General features: G+C 33.7%; 1 protein-coding gene across 2 annotated transcripts; it reads left to right on the forward strand.

Moving 5' to 3' along the window:
• Nucleotides 1–1782: 1782 nt before the first annotated feature.
• On the forward strand, nt 1783–25108 carry LOC132754859 (regulating synaptic membrane exocytosis protein 1-like; the record flags this gene model as incomplete). 2 transcript variants are annotated; one of them, XM_060745590.1, is given in 6 exon segments in its annotated part: nt 1783–2197; nt 5227–5431; nt 13952–13993; nt 16588–17318; nt 22722–23455; nt 25020–25108. In XM_060745590.1, coding segments are annotated over 6 exon segments (1935 nt in total), but the record flags the coding sequence as incomplete, so codon positions are not given.

Raw genomic sequence — 25108 nt, forward strand, 5'->3', positions numbered from 1 at the left:
TCTTTTCCTTTAATGGGGCTATTTAGATATTTAAAAAAGTACGTATTATAAACTTATCTTTATATGTGTTATAAGCGTAGCTAAAATTTGTATTTAAATGCTTAAAATCTTTAAACAGAGAGAAAAGATCAAAATTTCCATCGTGGGACAGAAATTTAAAAGAGATTTGCGACCAAAGCTTGCAGCCCTTATCGATGGGGGTATACACCTCTTAGACTTTGACATTTGCGGTGGTAATGTATTTTTTCATGTGTTTTTTTTTAACTCATGGTAATTTGAAATTAGCCACTGAAACTTTGATTTCATCTTGTAAATAGATACTATTTTTATTGAAAGTACCATTTTCTTATGATATAGTATGTCCCAGCTATCATTTAAACTTCAGTGGTTGTTGTCTGTCAACTGAAATGGGCCCATATTGTGGATTTTCAGCTGGATTTGTGGGCTCAAAACTGGATTCTTTATTGAGTGGAATTTTAATGCGCGTTATAAATAAATAAATAAATAAATAATAATAAAGTCATACAGACTATGTTTTATATAAGGGCAGTCACATTTCATTATTTTCAGTTTGCATATATTTAGATGAACAGTTGGCGGTTGTTTCCAAATATTCAATAAATCAAAACACACAAGGGAAAAATGTATGTTTGTTATTTTTTCAGAAGCTGACAACAACCTTATGTTATTATTTTGATAAATCATGACAGTTGATATTTTTGGTCTCTTAATTTTAATTCAGCGTTTGACTACTTGTTGTACTCTTATGTGTTTCAAATTGTGTAAGTAATTGAATGAATGAATGAATGAATGAATGAATGTATGAATGAATGAATGAATGAATGAATGAATGAATGAATGAATGAATGGATGAATGAATGAATGAATTCAAATGAATGAATGAATTCAAATGAATGAATGAATGAATTCAAATGAATGAATGAATTCAAGTGAATGAATGAACGAATTAATTAATGAATTTAAATGAATGAATGAATGAATGAATCAATGAATTCAAATGAATGAATTCAAATGAATGAATTTAAATGAATGAATGAACGAACGAGCGAACGAACGAACGAACATTCCGCTGTCTCGTTAAGTCATCACGAGTTATATCCGGTGATTTGCAGACAAAAGAATCAACGATAATTATGATAATTGTAATAAATTATCACCCTGACGACATTCTCATATTACAAGTAGTATGATCTTTGTAGTTTTTCATATGCTTATTATTTCATTGTTTCTTCTAGTTCAATTCATAAAATATGCTGGAAAAGTAAAAAAGAAAAGTCTACAAACTAATTCAGCTAAGATTACTAAAAACAACGTCACAATAAAATATGCTAAGTACATCATATAAAGAATAAAAAAGATATTTTTGATAGCGTTAACTTAACAATAAAATATTTAAGAATCTAATAAAATTCTTACGATAATTACAAGTATTTACAATGAAGGCTTACAATACATTCGACTGACTCAAGAACGACTTCATCTCTTTTTATGATGCAGACGAAATTACACTTCAATATTGATTTTAATACAATATATACTTAATTATTTTTTTTTATATAGATCTACTTAAATTAATTATTGATTTTTTTGAATAACATAATGTAAACTGAACGAAAGCACAATGTAGACAACATTGTCATTAGCCGCCGCCATTTTTATCGATTATTTGGCGGCAAAATTAAGTCAATATTGGCGCGCGCTGTAACTGTCGCGTGGTTACACAAGCACGAGAAAATTCCAATAAATGTAACATCTGTAACAGCCCTTTCCAATCTAACTCTGAATGAATCCGAATGAGAGAAATGTCGTATCACATTATTTCCCTGTGTGATTAAAGCTTAACTATGGAAGATACCTGCTATTGTAATGGAGTTTATTATAAAGGATAGATACTAAAATGAAGTACAATGGAATTTTTACAAATTTGATCGAGCAAACGGATGGATTTATGAAATGAAGACGAGCTGTCAAGCGAAGTAACATCGGTTGGACTCGATTACTTTTTCTGGCGGGGGCTGGAAAGATTTTCATTACTGTGAAAAATGTCCGCGACACGACGCCCGTCTCTACCGCCAATGCCTGACCTTTCGCATCTTAAAGAAGAGGAAAGAAAGATCATTGAAGATGTGTTAAAGCGTCAACGGGATGAAGAAGAAAGGGAACAAGAAATGATCCGGTATGGCTGCGAAATTTGTCCGCCATATTGGAAATATTGGGGTTCACAATGGGGGATATTTGTGTTTCATTATTTGTCTAAATATGGAGTCGTTAGAATCATCCCACGTTTAGTAATGTCTACAGAATGTAGGGGTTACAGTTTATAATTATATATATACATTTTGTTATTGTTAAAAGATCTAGGGAACCTAGAAATTACAGTTTTCCGTTTCATTATAGATGTTTAAGTCTGGATAAAATCTAGGTTATTGACCAAGTACACTATTAGTGTTCACATATACTTAATAAGTTAATTACAGATTCAGAACTATTCTCTCCTCCTAGTATTGATTCAGTAAATGAGTTATACTTTATATGGAGTAATGACAAAGTAGTGATTTTACTTTTATTGTAAAAAATTCTATTATTGTTAAGCTGTAAACATAATAATATGTCTGTTCTAAAACTCATATAATATTTTCTTACTCAAAATTATCAATAAATCACTTTTAGCTATCTATTTAACCAATTGTAAACTCACAGTAAATTAATTTTGTTACTCTTCTGAAAATCAAATTTGACTTTTTCATTATGAAGAGATCTCAGATATGTTTCTTTCCTTTCAATGTTAAGTTGTTTCTGTGATAATGATTAAGTTAAAATGTTGTCATCTCTAAGTGACTAATGATTGAGAAATACAACGAACACACTATGAGTAAGTCTTGATATAGAATAACAATTTATTATGTGTCAAGGGGCCATGGAATTTTGATAATGGGGTCAAATATACTCAATGGGTGGGGTGGGGGTACAGTGGGATCAAGTAAGTTTGATAAGGGGGTCCAATGTATTATATGAGTGGGGGATGGGGAGATGCAGGAATGTTAATATAGGATTTATGGGAAGGGCTGGAGGGGTCAAGGAATCCCATAAGAAGGTCAAATGCACAATTTGTATGCCAGGGGCAGAAGTGAGATTAAGGAATTTTGACAAAAGAGTAAAATGAAAAATATGAATGGGGTGGTGGGGGATCAAGGAATTTTGACAAAAAGAGTAAAATGAAAAATATGAATGGGGTGGTGGTGGTTCAAGAAATTTTGATGAGGGTAAAATGAAAAATATGAAGGGAAGGGAGGGGTGGGGGGGTGGTTCAAGGAATTTTGGCAAAAAAGTGACCGGTGAAATGAAAAATATTAATGGGGGCTTGAGAGGGATCAAAAAATTTTGACAAAGGGATCAAATGTACTATATGGATGATGGCTGGAGGGGGGGGGGGGGCCCGGGTCAATGAATTTTGACAAAGGGTTCAAAATTAATGTACTATATGGGTGGGGGTGAGGGGGATCAAAGAAATTTTAACAAAGGGATCAAATGCACTAAATGGATGATGGCTGGAGGGGGGGGGGTCAGTGAATTTTGACAAAGGGATCAAAATTAATGTACTATATGGGTGGGGGTGGAGGGGGATCAATGAATTTTGACAAAGGGATCAAATGTACTTTATAATGCTTTATAGATATGGCTAGAAGGGGGATAAAGGACTTTTGGCAAAAAGGTCATAATTATATGATATGGATTGGGGCTGGAAGGGTTGTCAAGGAATTAATAAAAGAGTTAAATATACTTTATGGGTAAGGGCTGGAGAGGGAACAAGAAATTTTGATAAGAGAGGACATGTGTGTTATATGTGTTACAGATCAAGGCTTTTCATTTTTTTTTCAAAATTATTAAATTTTGTTAAAACTGTTTACAAAATAAGATAATTAAAGATTTCTGCTGTGTTGGTCAATTACCAGTGACAAAATATTTAGTATTTTATTTTATCACTCACCAGTGCCGATTTTGCGACTCCGTAAATATGGTATTACACGGCCGTGCATATATTTTGACGTGACATCATTAGCGTTATACAAACATAGTGTAAAGACGCGCTAAATGTTAGGCACTTCAATGAAAAATGGCTTTCACTTTAAACGGTCTTTATTTTGTGTATGTGATAAATAGAATATTAAAATCGTGTAAGTTCATTACTGAATTTATTGCACTCGTTGAATAAAATAATATTATGCTCGCCAGAGGCTCGCATAATATAATTTTATTCAACGAGTGCAATAAATTCAGTATTGAACTTACACTCATTCAATATCCTCTATTTAACAGATGGGAATTTCCAACTGAAATTTTCTTTAAATCATTCAGTTTTCCCCAAAATGCTTTTTACTTTCAATAGATATCAAATATTTTTCCCAATTAAGCAATTTTAGCAATTTTTCCTAATCTCAAGAGGCTCAGGCCTCTTCCCAATTAAGTGAGAAAAACCACTGCACATAATTATGTTCTGTAATTATACCGTTATTCAAATTAAGAATTTTCTAATTCTATGTCTTATGTAACTTGTGTTTCATCTCAATTGTCAGGCATTTTCCTAGCCTTTTTTGGAAAAAGTACCTTGTGCAGTTTGGGAAATTTTGCAGCGTAAAATTGCTTAATTTGGAAAAATATTTGTTATCAGTATTGAAACATTCTTCATGTTCTTTTGGCATAGTACTTTGAATTGTGCAAAATTGTTTATTCCAACCAATGCAAATATCATTCAAAGCATAAAAAATACATTAAAATGTGACAATAAAAACGTGGGGAAAGATCTGCCTGATACCATACAAGTCTGGAATATGCTCAGTTTTGATATTGGGGATTTTAGTTTTATTGAGAATATTGTTTTTAAGATTGGAAAAAAAATAAGCACATTTGCCTTGTAATCTGACCCGTGGTGACACCGGGAAAAGGCATGGACTGTCCACTATTGTTTCAGTTGATTATTGTGGCAAGAGGCACACCCCCGTACATATAGTAACCTCCATTTTTAACAATATTCAGGGGACTGCCAAATTTATACCATTATATCAGGACATCATAATATCCCTGAGGCAACAAATTTGACAACAAAAATCTGGACCACTGAAACAGTGATAGAAAAAACAATTCAGTACACCCATAATTGAATATAATAATGACATAGATATACCATTTGCTTATTATATTTTGTAGGCAAATGCAGATGGAGTTTGACACGTACAGACAGACGGTCGAGAAGGTTGGCGAGGAAGCTAAACGATCGGATAATGCGGACACGGGTGCCGTATGTGATATATGCCGTAAAACCAAGTTTGCCGATGGTGTCGGACATAAATGTACATATTGCAACTTAAAGTCATGTGCCAGATGTGGAGGCAGGGTTACTGTTAAAAATAAGGTGAGAAATAAGAGTTCTTGTGTGAGCCTTTTAAAATATTCTCAAAATGTATATTTGATTATGGTTTTCCATCATAACTTGTATGTTAATTCAAAGTATTTCTTGCAAACTCTATGCCCTTTCAGGTTTTGCTAGGTCCTGATTTTTTTAGTGCCCTGCAGGTAGGCTGATTTTGTTTGGTGTCCTGGGTAGCTGATTTTGTTGGTGCCATTCTGGGTAGCTGATTTTGTTTGATGCCCTGCTGGGTAGCTGATTTTGTTTGGTGCCCTGCAGGGTAGCTGATTTTGTTTGGTGCCCTGCAGGGTAGCTGATTTTGTTTGGTGCCCTGCTGGATACCTGATTTTGTTTGGTGCCCTGCTGGGTACCTGATTTTGTTTGGTGCCCTGCTTGGGTACCTGATTTTGTTTGGTGCTATTCTGGGTACCTGATTTTGTTTGGTTCCCTGTTGGGTACCTGATTCTGTTTGGTCCATTCTGGGCGCTGATTTTGTTTGGTTCCCTGTTGAGTACATGATTTTGTTTGGTGCTGTGCTTGGGTACCTGATTTTGTTTGGTGCTATTCTGGGTAGCTGATTTTGTTTGGTGCCCTGCTGGGGTAACTTATTTTGTTTGGTGCCCTGCTAGGTAACTGATTTTGTTTGGTGCCCTGCTGTGGTACCTGATTTTGTTTGGTGCCCTGCTGGGGTACCTGATTTGTTTGGTGCCCTGCTGGGGTTATGTCTGTAACATAATAACAACATACCTCAGAAGTGACGTTGACGTCAAATATCGCGGTAAGACTAAACGTAGATAATAGCGTATATATATGTAGTTATCTTGCGGACAATGTGAAAGTGGTTTCGTATATTGGTAATAATACAAAGGCGTTTTGTAGGTTCGATCTGTATTGACTCTCGATTCAATGTGTATAAAATCTCAATTATAAGTAATCTATCAACAATAACAACATACTTCAGAGGTGACGTTGCTGCAAATAGCGCAGTAAGACGTAATGTAGATAATAACGTACATTAATGTAGTTATCTTGCGGACAGGGGTAACTGATTTTGTTTGGTGCCCTGCTGGGGTACCTTATTTTGTTATATTAAGATTATAAGATTGACTGTTAGTGAAATTTGCAAAATGATGAAAAAGGGGTAAAAGGGTTGATATGTTAAATATTATACGGGCGAAAACATTTGATATCTAGGTTAGTTTATATAATGTTTTATATCATATGATTATTTGTTCTTCATATAACATAAATATACAAAAAGTAGACTATAGAATGGCTGCATTTCTTCTAATTCTTTTGTATCTCAAGAAAATGTTGTTATGAATGGTTACAACTGTAACAATTGATTTTATATTTATGCTGTAAGACTCTTGAACAGGAACCTGCTGTTATTTCTTTATGTTGCAGAAGAACTGATCAAAGTTTGTGTATTGATACATTGCTTTCAGTTACGTGTCTAGCACAAGAATTATTATTTTACCTTAAAGGCACATAATGTCTCAGAATTTCATATTTTTTGAATTGTTTAGAAATGTTGAATATGTGTTTAATATTGTTTTAATTATGGATTTAGAGTATGTAAGATGTTTCACAAATGAAGAAAGTTACAGTGCTGAACATGAAGTAATGTGTCATAAAGGGGAGCAAAATGTATTGAATTTCATACAAAATAGTCTGATTCTCTATATTTATACCAATTAATTGCCAAAAGTGCATAGAAGGCAAATGATAGTTTGTTTATATGGCAAAATGAGAATTTCTTTTGAAACTGTAACAAGATTTTAAAAAAAATGAGAGCATATCTGAGGTATAATGGGCCGTAAACACAATTAGCATGCTAAATATCTTAGACCAGGACATGTCTATCCTCAATTTTTGGAACTGTCCCAATAATCAAGTTTTGGGGATATGGAAATAAAAAGTGGACAACGGTCAGACAACAGTATTCAACCTGGTCAGTCTTACGCAATAACAGTGAAAAAAAACACCACCACCACAACCAGACTTAAAACTTTTGGCACAATGATATTGAAATCATGGACTGTTCCAAATTTAAAACTGGGACCTGAAATTCATTAAGGGTTAAGTTTTTTTGAGGGTTTTCCTAGGTTTTATGCAGGTCATAATTCCTTACATTATATCAATGATCATAGTTCCAGGATATACAAAAAATTGCTGAGCTGAGTCTCAAATCTCTGGATTTTTATTGATAAGTGTACATTTTGAACTTGTTTCTGACCAATAGAAGAAAATGAGCCGTGCCACGACAAAACCAACATAATGCGTTTGCGACCAGCATGGATCCAGACCAGCCTGTGCATCCGAGCAGTCTGATCAGGATCCATGCTGTTCCCTTACAAACCGTATAACAAGTACAGAAACTGATAGCGAACAGCATGGATCCTGATCAGACTGTGCGGATGCGCAGGCTGGTCTGGATCCATGCTGGTCGCGAACCCATTATGTTGGTTTTGTCGTGACGCGGCTCAAATATCTTTATAACCTTGAACCCAAGTTGGAGTCAAGAAGCATGGTGGCATGTCACATGCAGTAGTTAACATAATTTTATCAGACTAGTTATCTAAGGATTATCGGCTGCGTGGGTTCAAACCACAGCAGGGGCACTTTTCTTTTTTCCTTGTTCAGCAAGAAATTTTACTTTCTTATTGCTTCAGTATTGGTAATTGGTTTCAGTAATTGATTCATTAGACTTAAAGCTTCCTACTCTGAATTAAGTGACGTTCAAATACCAGTATTAGCAGTGTTCTTTTATCATAATTTAGTGGAAATAGATATGTTTTAACTGTACGGAATATGTTACACTGCAGATATACATGTCCTGATCATGTTTTTTGTTTGTTAATTATGGTATAGTTCCCATCTGTTACAATATTATAGATAACAGTTAAATGACAAAATTAATGCAGTGTTATGGATTTACATATTTGTATACAAATGCATTGTGTACAAAATATTAAACATCTGCTCTGTTTACTTAAAACTGTAACTTTCATTATCTACAAAGTTAGCTGCATAGCCACTGTCTTTACTTTAAAATTAGAAATAAAAATTAATTACTTGTCGACTTGAAAATTCTCATGAACAAATTTATTTGTACAAAATTAATTAATTGATATACACAAGACACACCTTTGAGGCCAAAAAATAAAATTATGTTTGTTTCCCCATTAAAATTAGGGTTCAGGGTAGGTACATGTAGGTTTTTTATATGTGCATAATAATGAATAATCTGCATATATATGTATGGAACCAAAAGCCTTTTATTACCCACACCAGTATATAGCCAGGCCAGCCTGCTGGAACCAAAAGCCTTTACCCACAACAGTATATAGCCAGGCCAATCTGCTGGAACCAAAAGCCTTTACTCACACCAGTATACAGCCAGGCCAGTCTGCTGGAACCAAAATCCTTTACCCACACCAGTATATAGCCAGGCCAGTCTGTTGGAACCAAAAGTCTTTACCCACACCAGTATATAGCCAGGCCAGCCTGCTGGAACCAAAAGCCTTTACCCACACCAGTATATAGCCAGGTCAGTCTGTTGGAACCAAAAGCCATTACCCACACCAGTGTATAGTCAGACCAGCCTGCTGGAACCAAAAGTCTTTATCCACACCATTATATAGCCAGACTAACCTGCTGGAACCAAAAGCCTTTACCCACGCCAGTATATAGCCAGGCCAGTCTGCTGGAACCAAAAGCCTTAACCCCCACCAGTATATAGCCAGGTCAGCCTGTTGGAACCAAAAGCCTTTACCCACACCAGTATATTGCCAGGTCAACCTATTGGAACCAAAAGCCTTTACCCACACCAGTATATAGCCAGGTCAGCCTGTTGGAACCAAAAGCCTTTACCCACACCAGTATATTGCCAGGTCAGCCTGTTGGAACCAAAAGCCTTTACTCCCACCAGTATATAGCCAGGCCAGCCTGTTGGAACCAAAAGCCTTTACCCACACCAGTATATTGCCAGGCCAGCCTGCTGGAACCAAAAGCCTTTACCCACACCAGTATATAGCCAGTCTGCTGGAACCAAAAGCCTTTACCCACACCAGTATATAGCCAGCCTGGTGGAACCAAAAGCCTTTACCCACACCATTATATAGCCAGACTAACCTGCTGGAACCAAAAGCCTTTACCCACACCAGTATATTGCCAGGCCAGCCTGCTGGAACCAAAAGCCTTTACCCACACCAGTATATAGCCAGGCCAGCCTGTTGGAACCAAAAGTCTTTACCCACACCAGTATATAGCCAGGCCAGTCTGCTGGAACAAAAAAAAGATCAAGTGCAAAATTATTTGATATAAATCCAATAAGAGAAATATTGGGAAAAGTACAAATAGAGCTACAATTAATTGGCCAAATAATTGACAGAATTAATTGAAGGAAATCATTTTAAAGTTTCAGAGACTTTATAATAAAATAGAAATTACTTTTAGCAAGCTTAATTGTTTTAAAACTTTATTTGAAAAGAAAAAAAACACACACACAACAAAGTGGTTACAGACAGATTTCTAAGGGTTTGATTAGAGCAGGATTTTTTCTTTTTTGCAAGCAGCTTTTTTCTTCAGTTAGTAAATACAGCTTTAAAGAACAAAAAGTCAAATAAACAGTTTTTGTCCTGCGAATAACTGTCAAACATATAAATAAATGTACAGACATGTTTGAAGTTTTGACCAATTTTGCCTAGCTTAGGTCACAGACTATACTGTGTGTAGATACAGAATGAGAAATCTCTCCCCAACAAAACATGAAAAATCAATGGTATGTTTAGAGCTGTTATTCCCACATGAGTAAAAAAAATGGATTATGCGTCAAGCACCCAATGTTTAATGAGTATCCTACTAAATTTGTGTTATTGGACTCATCTGGCTTTGAATTGGGAGTTTCCTATTGTGAATTAAAGGGGTGTTTTCAATGTAAAACTGGTTGTAGAAATTGATTTATGATGCCGGCTTTATTGCCTTGGGTGATACTGCACTGATATCTTCACAGAATTAACTGCACAGATGTGCAGACTGGCCCTGGACTGTAAGTAAGACCTCCATAACTGTTAGTACTTGCGTCAGTCAATATAGCTGTGAACAATTAGATAGTTAATTAGTGCTATATTGAATAATTGTTCGAAGGTCTATATTTTGGACTATTTGTAGAAGAATTAAAAGTATGAAGATAGTATGCAGTCTATTCATGTGATGTTAAGATAGTTCACTGTGTTATTTTTTACTGCAAATAAGGCATAATTATAGCGTTCTCTCTTTCTATTTTAATTGCATATAACGTCATATATTAGGCTTTATGTGTATTTTGACTGCATATAAATAATAAAAGCTCTGTTTGTATTTTAACTGACTTTGGATCCTAAGGTTCTAGTTGTATTTTCCTAAAAGCTCAGTACCTTTAAAGCTTAAAAACTGCCTTTAAATCCTAGAGGTTCCATGTGTATTTTAACTGCCTTTAAAATAAATCATAAATTTTAACTTTTATGAATTGAACATAACAGATAAATTCCAATACTAATAAATACAGAAATTTCCTTAGGCCCTGTGAGTTATTCATCGTTCTTACAAATTATATTATAAAATTGAAAGTCATATATAATTATGACAAAATGCAAACTTATTTTGACTGTCACCTATTCACCCTATGATGTAAAATATTCTTGTTTAATTACCGACAAAATTCTCCTTTTTCTACAAAACAACACAAAGGAACCCTGGCCCGAGTCCCTGCTATGGGAAATAAGGGCACCTTTAAACCTTGAATGAGATCTCACAATAACATTTTAATGTTTTTTTCCTCTTCCACAATGTTTAAAATATAGTATTGATTTAATGGGAGTCAGAAATGAAGTGTGATACTAAATCATTTTAAAAGCAAATGTCTGTAATAAACGTATAAATAAGTAATTAGTGTCATTGATTTTATTATTACTTTCATTAATTATTGAAAATTTGTCACTCCATTGACAACCACAGTCATTGCACAGCAGCTGCTGTTTGTATTGCAAGTTTATGTTTATTTAATTCTGAATGCAAGCATCAATAAACACGTGCTCCCCATGCCACTCGATTATATAGTCTGTCAAACCAGTCTTACTACCTTTGTACAGTCTCATCTGAATATTTTATCATGGGCCACATACACATAGTTGAAAAAAAAATTGAGGCAAATTAAGTCGCAAAAGAATTTAGACAATAACCAGAAAAAATATGATATATAGATGTCCCAGCTTTATTATCAGTTATAGAGATATTCTAGTTAGTTTGTTATCAGATACAGATTTATTCAATATTTGTTGTCAGTTATTGAGATATCCTAGTTTTGTTGTCAGTTATTGAGATATCCCAGTTTTGTTATCAGTTATTGAGATATCCCAGTTTTGTTGTCAGTTATTGAGATATCCCAGGTTTGTTGTCAGTTATTGAGATATCCCAGCTTTGTGATCAGTTATTGAGATATCCCAGGTTTGTTGTCAGTTAATGAGATATCCCAGTTTTGTTGTCAGTTATTGAGATATCCCAGTTTTGTTGTCAGTTATTGAGATATCCCAGTTTTGTTATCAGTTATTGAGATATCCCAGTTTTGTTATCAGTTATTGAGATATCCCAGTTTTGTTATCAGTTATTGAGATATCCCAGTATTGTTGTCAGTTATTGAGATATCCCAGTTTTTGTTGTCAGTTATTGAGATATCCCAGTTTTGTTGTCAGTTATTGAGATATCCCAGTTTTGTTGTCAGTTATTGAGATATCCCAGGTTTGTTGTCAGTTATTGAGATATCCCAGTTTTTGTTGTCAGTTATTGAGATATTCCAGGTTTGTTGTCAGTTATTGAGATATCCCAGTTTTTTGTTGTCAGTTATTGAGATATCCCAGTTTTGTTGTCAGTTATTGAGATATCACAGTTTTGTTGTCAGTTATTGAGATATCCCAGTTTTGTTGTCAGTTATTGAGATATCCCAGGTTTGTTGTCAGTTAATGAGATATCCTAGTTTTGTTGTCAGTTATTGAGATATCCCAGGTTTGTTGTCAGTTATTGAGATATCCCAGCTTTGTTATCGGTTATTGAGATATTCCAGATTTGTTATCAGTTATTGAGATATCCCAGTTTTGTTGTCAGTTATTGAGATTTCCCAGTTTTGTTAACAGTTATTGTGATATCCCAGTTTTGTTGTCAGTTATTGAGATATCCCAGTTTTTTGTCAGTTATTGAGATATCCCAGTTTTGTTATCAGTTATTGAGATATCCCAGTTTTGTTGTCAGTTATTGAGATATCCCAGTTTTGTTGTCAGTTATTGAGATATCCCAGTTTTGTTATCAGTTATTGAGATATCCCAGTTTTGTTATCAGTTATTGAGATATTCCAGTTTTGTTGTCAGTTATTGAGATATCCCAGTTTTGTTATCAGTTATTGAGATATCCTAGTTTTTTTGTTGTCAGTTATTGAGATATTCCAGATTTGTTATCAGTTATAGAGATATCCAGTTTTGTTATCAGTTATTGAGATATCCCAGTTTTGTTATCAGTTATTGAGATATCCCAGTTTTGTTGTCAGTTATTGAGATATCCCAGTTTTGTTAGTTCTGTTTTCAGTTATTGAGATATCCCAGTTTTGTTATCAGTTATTGAGATATTCCAGTTTTGTTACCAGTTATAAAGATATCCAGTTCTGTTATCAGTTATTGAGATATCCCAGTTTTGTTATCAGTTATTGTGATATTCCAGTTTTGTTACCAGTTATTGCGATATCTCAGTTTTGTTGTCAGTTATTGAGATATCCCAGTTTTGTTATCAATTATTGATATATCCCAGTTTTGTTAACAGTTATTGAGATATCCCAGTTTTGTTATCAGTTATTGAGATATCCCAGTTTTGTTATCAGTTATTGAGATATCCCAGTTTTGTTATCAGTTATTGAGATATCCCAGTTTTGTTATCAGTTATTGAGATATCCCAGTTTTGTTATCAGTTATTGAGATATCCCAGTTTTGTTGTCAGTTATTGAGATATCCCAGTTTTGTTGTCAGTTATTGAGATATCCCAGTTTTGTTATCAGTTATAGAGATATCCCAGTTTTGTTATCAGTTATTGAGATTTCTTAGTTTTGTTATCAGTTATTGAGATATTCCAGTTTTGTTGTCAGTTATTGAGATATTCCAGTTTTATTATCAGTTATTGAGATTTCTCAGTAATGTTATCAATTATAGAGATATATTCCACAATAAGAGTTTGGAAGTTGGTCTAGCCAGGGCAGCTTACTTAGATGTTAATGCTGGCATAACTTTATACAACTAGCTTTAAGCAGACTGTATTAAGGCTACTCAATAATTATACAGTAATGATTACTGTGTTAACTTTGTGATCAATATAGACCATGGCTGAGTGGTAATATAGACCTATGGTGAAAAGTAACGTGAAATGAAACTTAAATTGTAAAACTTGTAGTATGAAAACTTATATATCTATCTGGTATTACTTTTTTTCCTTCCTTTTTCTCTATAGCCTCCAGGTTCGAAAATCGTGGTAGATACATCTCCCTCAATTGTAAGTGTCAGTGTTTATTTGTAAGCATGTATTTTTATATAACTATGCAGCACCAGCTTATTTTTCAGTGTTTTTTGATGTGGTACAAATATTTTAAAACTTTTGTTCTGCAGCCTTGAGTATATTGGATTTGAAAACCAAATTGGCAAAAAAAAAATAAATTGAAAATTTGTTCTGTAGAAGGATGTTTACATAGATGATTTTTGTTTTTCAAAACAGTATGAAATTTTTCAGCAACCTCAAAGTTCCATAAATTATATGTATTTACCTTAATTTGTACTTTCAACTTAATGTTTTCACTGAATTGATGCAATTTTTTCCTTAAACAGTAAATTTGCTGCAGAAAACTGTTATAATCATAATGGCCTACTTGTTTTGTTTTAATTGCCCTGAGTTTCAATAATGAATAGGCTGTTACCACAAGCCTATAAAACAAATATATATATATATATATATCTGTTCAGTTATTAAAACCCTGTTGGTTTTAAATAAATGCTTTCAAATTCAAAGAAAACTACATTTATGTATTCCATTGCGAAAATTTCGTTATAATGTTCATTTAGCATGGTAAAGTTTTATTTTCCAAATTTAGATTGTTCAAAGTCCATTTTCAAAACATCTTACAGAAGTTCATTATTACTTTTGTAAAGCTTGTTACAAATTCCTTTATCCAAATTCATCTTGTAACAAGTTCTATTTTCTAAATTTATCAAGTTACAAGTTGCATTGTTCTGTCAAATTCCATTGTCCAGGTTTAGCTTGATTCAATTGTTCCATTATTTAGATTTAGCTTAATATGACAAGTTCCAGTTTCCTATTTTAGCTTTTGACAAGTTCCATTATTCAAATTTAGCTTATGACAATTTCCATCATATAACAAGTTCCATTATCCAGTTTAAACTTATGACAAGTTCCATTATTCGATTTTAGCTTATGACAAGTGTTACATTACCCATTTTTAGTATATGACAAGTTCCAGACTGTAGCTAAATTAAGCTAATGACCATTAGTTCCAATATCCAAATGTAGTTTGTTACAAGTTTCAATGAGCATTTTAAAATTCTATTGTTCCAACAAAGCATTGTGACATTCTTTTATTCAAATTTTGTATGGTATAGTTTGATTAGTTAATACATGACTGAAATCATATAAGTACATAACATGTTTGAAATGTGTCTGGTAAATTAATGCTGCTTTTTTATCATTTGCATAAATTTGTTTTGGAGTGACATGTACACATTCATTGTAAAAACTTTATTTTGTTTGTTTATTGTTTTGAATTTTAAATTTGTTGTTGTTGTTTTTTTGGTTTTATTTTGAATTAGCTGTTGAACACTGTAATCCCTGAAACTACAAATGGACAGTGTTGAAAATTTACATCATGGTGACACTGTTACATGATGCACAGCTGTTGAAAATTAATTGCAGGTCAACCCTGTTACATTAATTCAGAACTGTTTTACATTTACAGCAGGTCAACTTTGTTACATTAATTCAGAACTGTTAACATTTACAGCAGGTCAACTATCTTACATTAATTCAGGGCTATTGTAAAACAATTGCAGGTCAACTCTGTTACATTAATTCAGAATTGTTTTACATTTACAGCAGGGCAACTCTGTAACTGATTAAGTGCTGTTGTGAATTAATTGCAAGTCAACCCTGTTACATTAATTCAGAACTATTTTATATTTACAGCAGGTCAGCTCTGTAACATTAATCCAGGGCTGTTTTAAATTAATTGCAGGTCAACTCTGTTATATTATTTCAGGACTGTTTTAAATTTGCAGCAGGGCAACTCTTTTACATTAATTCAGGGCTGTTCTAAATTTATCGCAGGTCAGCTCTGTGACATTGATTCATTGTTGTTGTAACTCAATTGCAGGTCATATTTGTTACATTAATTCAGAACTGTTTTCCACTTACAGCAGGGCAACTCTTTTACATTAATTCAGGGCTGTTATAAATTTATTGCAGGTCAACTCTGTTACAATTTATTCAGAACTGTTTACATTTACAGCAGGGCAACTCTTTTACATTAATTCAGGACTGTCAGGGCAACTCCATTTAACCAGTTCAGCAGGGGAAGGGTTATTAAGGGCCATAAATACGTCATGCAATTGTATCTTACATTTCTGTAACATGTAAACCTTCTTCAATTATGCTGAATGGCCTTATATAAAGTGGGAATTCTTCCAAGTATTGACTCTATTATTCATAGTTTTGTCAGAAAAGACTGATTTATATTATGATTGTGTAATTATCATAAACATCACCCTTGTGTGGTATTAATTTGTGTATATTAATGAAACATTCTTACATTTTGAAAATTTTATCACTCCATGAGGATATATCCTAACTATAGTCAGCAGCCTTTTCGTCTTGAAAATGAGGTCTGGGTGCGTTGTACAGAAGTAAATCTCATGAAATAAAAGTTTTATTCCAAAGATTTTGAAAATTGAAAATGAAATTTTTTTTGCTTTTACATTAAAATACTAAGAATTACCAAAATAAAAAAATTAGTTGTAACACAGCTTTTTTATATATAATATTATAAATATTATAATATTATAGTTCTTTCGTTCTGTTTACAGACTACATGGGCATGCAATTTGTGTAAGAAGAAACAAGAGATCCTGGCAAAGACGGGACAATGGTATCATGGAGGAATGGCGAGGCCCGTTGGCCTGGACGTTGTCGACGCTGCTGGAGGAAGTGGAGGGGATTCTGGGAAATCGGAAACCAGTCAACAGAACGATAAACGCCAAAAATATATTGACAAAAATGAAAGCGGACATACTAGTTCTGAAAAAGAGAATATTGAAAAATCGGAGAAAGGTGAGAGAGAAAATAAAGGGCCAATGACTCGACAGAGCTCTCAGCTAAAGAGACAATACTCACTAGATGCTCAAAGGGGGAAAATAGGGGAAAATGGGACCTCAGGAAAAGATTCTGGGGATCGGTCAGGGGGTTACGATAGATTACGAGAAAGGGGAAATAATGTTCCGCCTGAAAGAGGTCGTGCGCGAGATAAATCTCCGGCACGACATAGATACCATAGCGAAACCAGACTTTCTGATACTGATAAAAGATATTTTGCTCATGAACGTGGTGGGGATATGGATAGACATGGTGGGCGGGGTCAACGTGAAGCTTTAGGGAACAGAGTGGGTGATAATAGAGACAATAGAGAAAGAGAAAGAGATATGCGTGAAAAAGGGCGCCATTCCGATGATAGGGATCCAAGAAGAATACAAAAAGAGGGGCCGGATAGACTTCACCCTGAAAGAGAAATTATCAAAAAGGAATCTGCATCAAGAACTAGGTAATTGTTCGCATAATTTTCAATAATAACAGTTTACTATTAGACCCTTAATCGCTTGAATTTCAAAAATTGGGTTTTTTTTTTGTTTTGTTTTTTTGTATTCGGCTTTTTCACTTAAATTCTTTTAATTGTGGAAATTGTGATGATGAACAATTATCCAACAGTTCTTCAAGTCTGTTTAGACTGACCATTATAAATAAAATATTGTTTGTTTTACTTCCTGCTACCGTAACCTACAAAAATCAGAAGTTAAACCTGACAATTAGAACCACATTATGCCTTGTTTTTGCATTGAAAATATTCAATTGAATAAAACTTTTCAGAACTTTTAAAGAGAGTAAGCAGTCAAAATGTCTTTCTTTGAAATTCAGATATGTTGAATACAATTTTTTGTAGGTGGATTGGTCTGCAATTTCTTTGAATAAAAATAGGATTTTTAAATATATCAGTTTTACATTTGTACATATTTTAGCCTGTCCTTGTATTTTTTGATATGACAAAAAAGATGAACAGTTTAAGTAAGATTTATTTAGATTTATTTTAACAATTGTAACACCTTGAATGCTAGCATATTTTCCCAAATTGGCAAATTTCACAATAACGTTTTTTCCTAAATTAGAAAATTTTACGACACAAATTTCCCAAATTTGCCAAGTGGTGTTTTCCCAAAATAGAAGAAAAAAGGCCTGTAAACATTTATATGATTAATTATAATATTTTGTTCTTGGACAATTTATTATCTGTTATATAAATTGTCAAAACTACCATAGTGACCCACTGTATTCAGTGACTTCCTTACTTATCTGACCCTGTCTGAGTCCGCCCAACGATTTCAGCTATAATTTTGCACCGAATAAAGCAACTCACAGTGTTATATGACTAGTGACCGTGATTTGTACAGCCCAGAAGGTGCATATCACTGTTTTTTGGCGACTGTGTTATGAAAGATAACTCTGTTCTTATTTCCTGTTTGGTTAAAGAAAACGTCGGAAAAAAAACTTACATTCAATGTAAAATATTATTCTGACACTATTTAAATGAGCCGTGTCACGACAAAACCAACATAGTGCATTTGCGACCAGCATGGATCCAGACCAGATCTGCACAGTCTGATCAGGATCCATGCTGTTTGCTATCAGTTTCTCTACTTGTAATAGGGTTGGTAAGCGAACAGCATGGATCCTGACCAGCTGACTTGGCGGATGCACAGGCTGGTCTGGATCCATGCTGGTCGCAAACCCATTATGTTGGTTTTGTCATGACACGGCTCAAATAGTTTATAGGCACTTATTGATTAATAATTCATTCAACAATCAAATATTCAATTACATTGTACATGTATACAATTTTTAACTCTTTAAATTGACTCACTTTTACTGATCATATCATAAATAAATGTTTTAACACTACATGTATATGCTCTTTTAGTATTATTGAACTTTTTGCTAACGTTTGGACGTTTGACAGTAAACCTGTAATAAGAGACTCCCTGTCTTATGTGACCTTTAGAAAGTCTTGTGGAAGGTCACGTTAGACAAGTTTTGAATGTATATGTAATATCAGATGATATACCTTACACTTGTCAACAACATTCATATTTGTCATATTTAAAACCTTCAATTATGAACCAGTTCACTTTAAGATGGAATTTTTTTTTCCTACCTAAAAACCTTCCCTAACCTGAAACTTATGCATGGGTCACAGGAGAGGAAACAAAGATAATTTTAGGTTGGCTTAACTGGGATAGCCTGATCTGCCATCCTAAAACATTCCTTAAGGCTGGCTGTTGCTTTGGTTTTGTGTTGGTGTAAACTTTCAATAATTAATATGGAAAAAATACAAATTTTGAGAAGTTTATTGCATTTAAATGGGTCATTATTTGAAGCACCATAATTGTGAAGTTTGTAAATAATGTATGTTTAGTCATTATAAACAAAAAACCTAATTTTCATTCAAAGCAAGTAGAAGTGACTCATTTCATTTTAACCATAATCAAAGTAACTAAAAAAGCAATTTGTGCAAATTTCGACATTAATTATTATAAGAAGTAACTTTTACCATGTCAGAGTTTCCCAAAACCCCAAGTCTAAGATAATAGTTCTGTCTGTAATTTGGTGTGCATACAAATATTTATTTACATTTGCAGTTGATTGCCCCTTTCATGCTGTGTGGTGCCCCTTTCATGATTAACTTAAAAAACAAAACAAAAAACAAAACAAGATATAATTATACTATAATGAACAAGAACTATATATTCAAATTACACTTTCCATGCATTATTCTACAAAATCTGGAGCTAATAAATATATAATGCTACTTTGCATTGTTGGTAGACAATTATGATCTTGAGCTTTTACTGAAAATTTGTAAACTGGTAGATGGTTTAAGTATTATAGAAAGAGCACCGAAACACGAGGCTATCTGATTTGTACGATTGCCGAGTGTTTTGGTGTTCTTTCTCTTTTGTATCATAGTCAAACATAAAAACACGTTCCCTGTTGTCACAATATGAAACCCCGGCAAAAATGAACCAATGAACGAGCATCTGAATATGATATTTCTGTCGCTTTCCCCTTCTCTTCCGTCACAATATGTAAACCCCAGCAAAAATGAGCCATTATCAATGGGCATGCTCTGGAGTGCGGGTAACTAATACCCGCACTCCAGTTAACGCACTGTGTATGTATATGTATACGATTTAACCCTGACACATTTTCAACAGAAAGGTCCCCAAACTATGATACAATATCATTTGTAGGTCAATGTTCAAATGCAAAAACGTTAGTAACTTATAGACTCATTTCACACAACTGACTTTATTTTTACACTTAATTAAATTATTCCTTGGAACATATATCAAGTTTGTTTTCTAATCATGTGGCTTTAAATTATTTAGGACTGAATTATTTTGTCTGCTCATTTTGCACACTAGTTTTAATTGTTACACACCAGGGCAATCATGCTGATTTGATTCTTAGGTATGAAAGGCTAAAAAATCAGAAACATTCCTTTAATGGTCATTTTGTCTTTCACATAAATTATGTGGGTATTAGAAGTCAGTGACTTAAAGGCACATTATGCCTCAAAAAGGAAGATATTTTTACTTTTTAAGAATGTGGAAATATAAATTTTATAACATTTAAATAATGGTTTTAGAGCATGTAAAAAGCTTGTAACCTGAAGAAAATAGAGATAAATGTGAAATAATTTGTAATAAACATAGCAAAGTGTATACAAAGTAGTCTTTTGATTTCCACACAAAATACTAAATCACTATTACTGTACAATTTGCCAAAAAGCAACAGATGAAAAAGATAGTTCAGATAATTGGCAAATGAGTTACTTTTTGGAAACTATAGAAGAACACTAAAAATAAAAAGCTTTTGAGGAATAGGTACATGTAAGAATAGAAGTATTGATGAGGCATAATGGGCATTAATAAACACCCAGATGCATGTGACATTCCATGGACATTGTTTAAAAAAAGTCATCTTGAGCTTTAAGATTTTTAGATTTTAAGAATTTACTTTTTTTTATTCTTATCAATTATTTTTGTTGAATTTATTTCCTTCCCACCCACCAAAAAATGCGTAAAATTTAAAGCTCACAAAGTTAATTGAGTTTCCAGTATGATTTTTGCTTCATTCAACAATCTGAGATTTTCTCATGGGATCTGAAATTATCATGACATGCAAACATTCACAAATCAATAGAGCAGTTGTTATGTATGTTATATAACTTGTAAAATGATTTGAGCCGCGCCATGACAAAACCGACATAATGGGTTTGCTACCAGCATGGATCCAGACCAGCCTGCGCATCCGCGCAGTCTGATCAGGATCCATGCTGTTCGTGTACAAACCCTGTAACAAGTAGAGAAACTGATAGCGAACAGCATGGATCCTGATCAGACTGGGTGGATGCGCAGACTGGTCTGGATCCATGCTGGTCGCAAACCCATTATGTTGGTTTTGCCCTGGCGCGGCTCAAATTTTCTTCCTGAAGAGACTGGTTTTTGATATGTCTTCTTCAAGGTTCTTCGATAATGATATGATTCTGGATTCCCAAGCAGGTAAAAGGAGCAAGTGGTACCAGTCTATTAAAATTTTTTACAGATTGGCCGAATATTATGCAACACTTTTTTAACTATAGGAAAAAGCAAGCCCTGGTTAAAGTATAAAGTAGTATAAAACTAATTTCACTGACCATAAAGTATTCATGAAATTATTAGGAGCTACTGTATGCTGCCTAAGCAGAGGTTTTGATGTAATGAATTATAAAATGATCAAATGTAATTGTAATTGTCAGAAATGCTCTTATAAAATGCCATATCTCTAGGCATTTTTAGGGTATTTCCAAGGGGAGAAATAATAAAGGTCACATTTCTTATCCAAAATGGCCTCTTTTTTAACCCCCCCCCCCCCCCCCGAAAAAAAAAAAAAAAAAAAAAAAAAAAAAGAAAAAAAAATCCCAAAAGCAGCAAATTAAATTTTTCCAAATTTTATTTTTGAGAAAAATTCAACTGTTTTGAATTGACTTTCTTGAAGAAGGTGACAGGTTTTATGATCATACACATGTTTGTTACCCAGTAATAAACTAAAATATCAGGTATAAGGGAGATTCACTGGGGACCTGCTGTCTGAAATTCCAAGTGAAAAAAAAAAACACACAAAAAAGATCATTTGAGTATTGTTAGTGATTGAGTGATTGAGTTTGGGATCAAACTTTCGAGCTCTGGATTACTTATCCAATGCATCACCCCTGGATCAGGGATCTGCTGCCAGAGTCTCACAAGACTGCTTGCAACTTTTTGTTTAGTATGTGACTTCTGATTTTACATATGACAAAATTGATAACAAAATTTATTAATTTTTCGTGCATGACATTTGAATAATCATTTATTTATTTGAAATGCTTGTATAATACCTTTTTGATGCTAGAAAAGAAAAAAAAATGCATTAGAAAATTCTATCCGATATTATAGCATTTGAAATGGCCCACTAATTTCACCTGCCATTTCAATTGCTGTAAATAACTTCTTTTTCCAGACCATTTTGTAGATTTTGACCAAACTCCACAGGAACGATCCTCGGAAAATGTTATTTAAATGTTTCTGTCTGCTTCGTAAGTTGAATGAAGAGCTCAAGGTAGACTTTATGATATTATATGATTTTATGAAATCTAAGGTTGAATAAGGTGCTGCCTCAAGACAAACTTATCTAATGTAGAATTGTAGGGGGCAAAAGCCCATTTAAATCTACTTTCTTGAAGTGAATAGGATAGATCGGTGCCACACATTATGTGACACAAAAATGTCATGGATGGCCTGATGCTTCTCAAGGATGGGCAAAATTTAATGTAACTTTGAGATATCACTATATTAAAATGACTGTTATGTTTCAGATCTACGAGAGATACCCCTAGTCCTAGACATTCAATAGATGAAAAATCATCTGCTGGTGACGAACGTGAACGACGGAAAGAACCTCCGGATCGTTATAGACAATCGCCTATAGATAATTTTAATAATAGGTCGCATGATAGACCTCATGACTATGCAGATAATAAACGTGAACGTCGAGGCTCACGAGAACGTGTTATTGACGATCATAAAATGGGGAAAAGTAGTCATATGTCCGATCGTGGTAGTCACGATCAAATTCATCAGTCCCAAAATAAATTACACAAAAGTTCGTTAGAAAATGTGTCGCGATCTGGTTCACGAAGAGATCGTCGTTCACCTACAATGCAAGAACGGCAATTCAAATCCCCACCTCAACATCGGCATTTAATACACATAGAGCAAGCCAGTGACACGCAAGTTAGTGCAGCAGAAGATATCGCGGAACTAGAAAGAAATGCAGATACTTGTAAACAGCATTTAGATCCCAATTCTGCAGTTGCAAAAACATCGCGTAGTAACCGTCGGAAATTAGAAAGTATAATGCGGAATGACTCACTTAGTTCTGATCCCTCGGATTGTGTTCGACCACCCCCTCCAAAACCTCATAAACACAAACGTGGGAAAAAGCAACGGCAGCATTCTGTATCGAGTTCCGACGAGGAGATTCGGTCCACGCCAGAATGTTCCAGTTGCGAAGAGTTAGATCTAGAAAGTGAGAGTGTTAGTGAGAAAGGTAAGATTTTGTTATAAAGATGATGTCACTTAATGATTAACACTAATTTTTATCAGTGAAATATATTCCATATCGCACCACTGTGTATCACTTTTATTGTTTCATGATATAGGGTAAAATGTTAACCAGGATGAATTTAATAATAAGTAGTCTATCTATGGTAACAACAGTAAAATAATGTTGTTTCCACAATCTTATGGTGGATTATAGATTAGAGTAATGACACAGAATTATTTAACACACATGAAAACTAGAAGTAAACAGAATAATACGTTCTGCAACAAAATATTATGCTTCTTTTTTTAAGTAGGATTTTAACCATTTAAGGCAATGATTTTGGGCATGCACAATTTGCTCATTAGAAAATATAGATACCAACATATTTCTTTCAAACATTTTATTTTAAATATTTTAGTATTATTCTTTTTCAAAATTCAAACAAAATTTTTTTATAAACTGTATTCAGATAAGAAATAAAGCTTTATACACTTACTTGATTTTTAGGTCAAATGCCAATCTTATATTAAATACACTGTATCAAGTTTTGGTCTGATTGGTAACAGCAGTAAGTTATAAGCCTTGATTTATGAAACTGGTACAGACATTGGCTATAGCCAGTAGATAAGCCTTATTGATATTTTAGGTCAAGGTCATGGTGATAGGTCAAGGTCACGGTGACATGTTGTGTAAAATCCTTTTTTTATCAATAGCTTGAGAAGTACTAGGTCTAAGTTGCTGTGTTCCACAAAGAAAGAGCATATTAAGTTGCCACCTTTGCATGATGGACTGATGCCTTTCTTGTTGTTAGGAACAATACCTTGGATATATTTCTCATTTTTGGAATGGTAAGGGGTTACTTGGGTTGTTCTTTACATTTAAGTAGAGTAAGGGCCCACTAAAGTCAAGGTCAGTGGTGCTAAAAATAGATTTTGAGAAGACCTTTGCTCCTTACCAGCCTTTATTGACTGATATCTTTCATATTTAGTTGGAAAGTATCTTGGGTGGTCATGTTAATTTTGGTGGAGAAAACGGTCACTTGGGTCAAGGTCAAGGTTATGAGAATGATATAAAGAATAGATTTTTATACTGCTTATGATTTACTGATGTCTCCCATATTTGATTGGTAGATACCATTGCTTAGATGAATCAATAACTTGAGAAATAATTTGCCTTTGTGACAGGCAAATGAAGTGGGGGCATATGTGTCCTTTAGATGTATTTGTAGTTTTTTTATTTGATGAAGGTTCAAATTTTAACTTGTATAAAATGTTAAATTGAAATGGGTAATTCAAAAGAATGATTACATATTATTTAATGATGACAAAAAATACATTTCTTATTCTTATACAATACAATATTGCAATTTTACTCCTTTGGTTATGCATTTTACTATATTGATTTGGGTTATACATGTTACTATAAATAGATTTTGGTAATACATGTTACTATAAATAGATTTGGGTAAATAAATACATGTTACTAAAAATAGATGATATATGTAGAGAATATTTATGTAAAGGACACTGTGTAGAGAATATATGTATATTTTGTGTTGACGTCACAGGAGGAGAATATTTATATGACCGTCCAGTAACGGACGAACGCTGGAAAAAAGATGAAATTTTAGAAGCAAAAATCAAAAAGTTTTTGTCG

The sequence above is a fragment of the Ruditapes philippinarum genome, unplaced genomic scaffold (assembly GCF_026571515.1).
Source record: "Ruditapes philippinarum isolate M1 unplaced genomic scaffold, ASM2657151v2 ctg8020_1_1_1_1, whole genome shotgun sequence".
In the NCBI taxonomy this organism is placed as follows: Eukaryota; Metazoa; Mollusca; class Bivalvia; order Venerida; family Veneridae; genus Ruditapes; species Ruditapes philippinarum.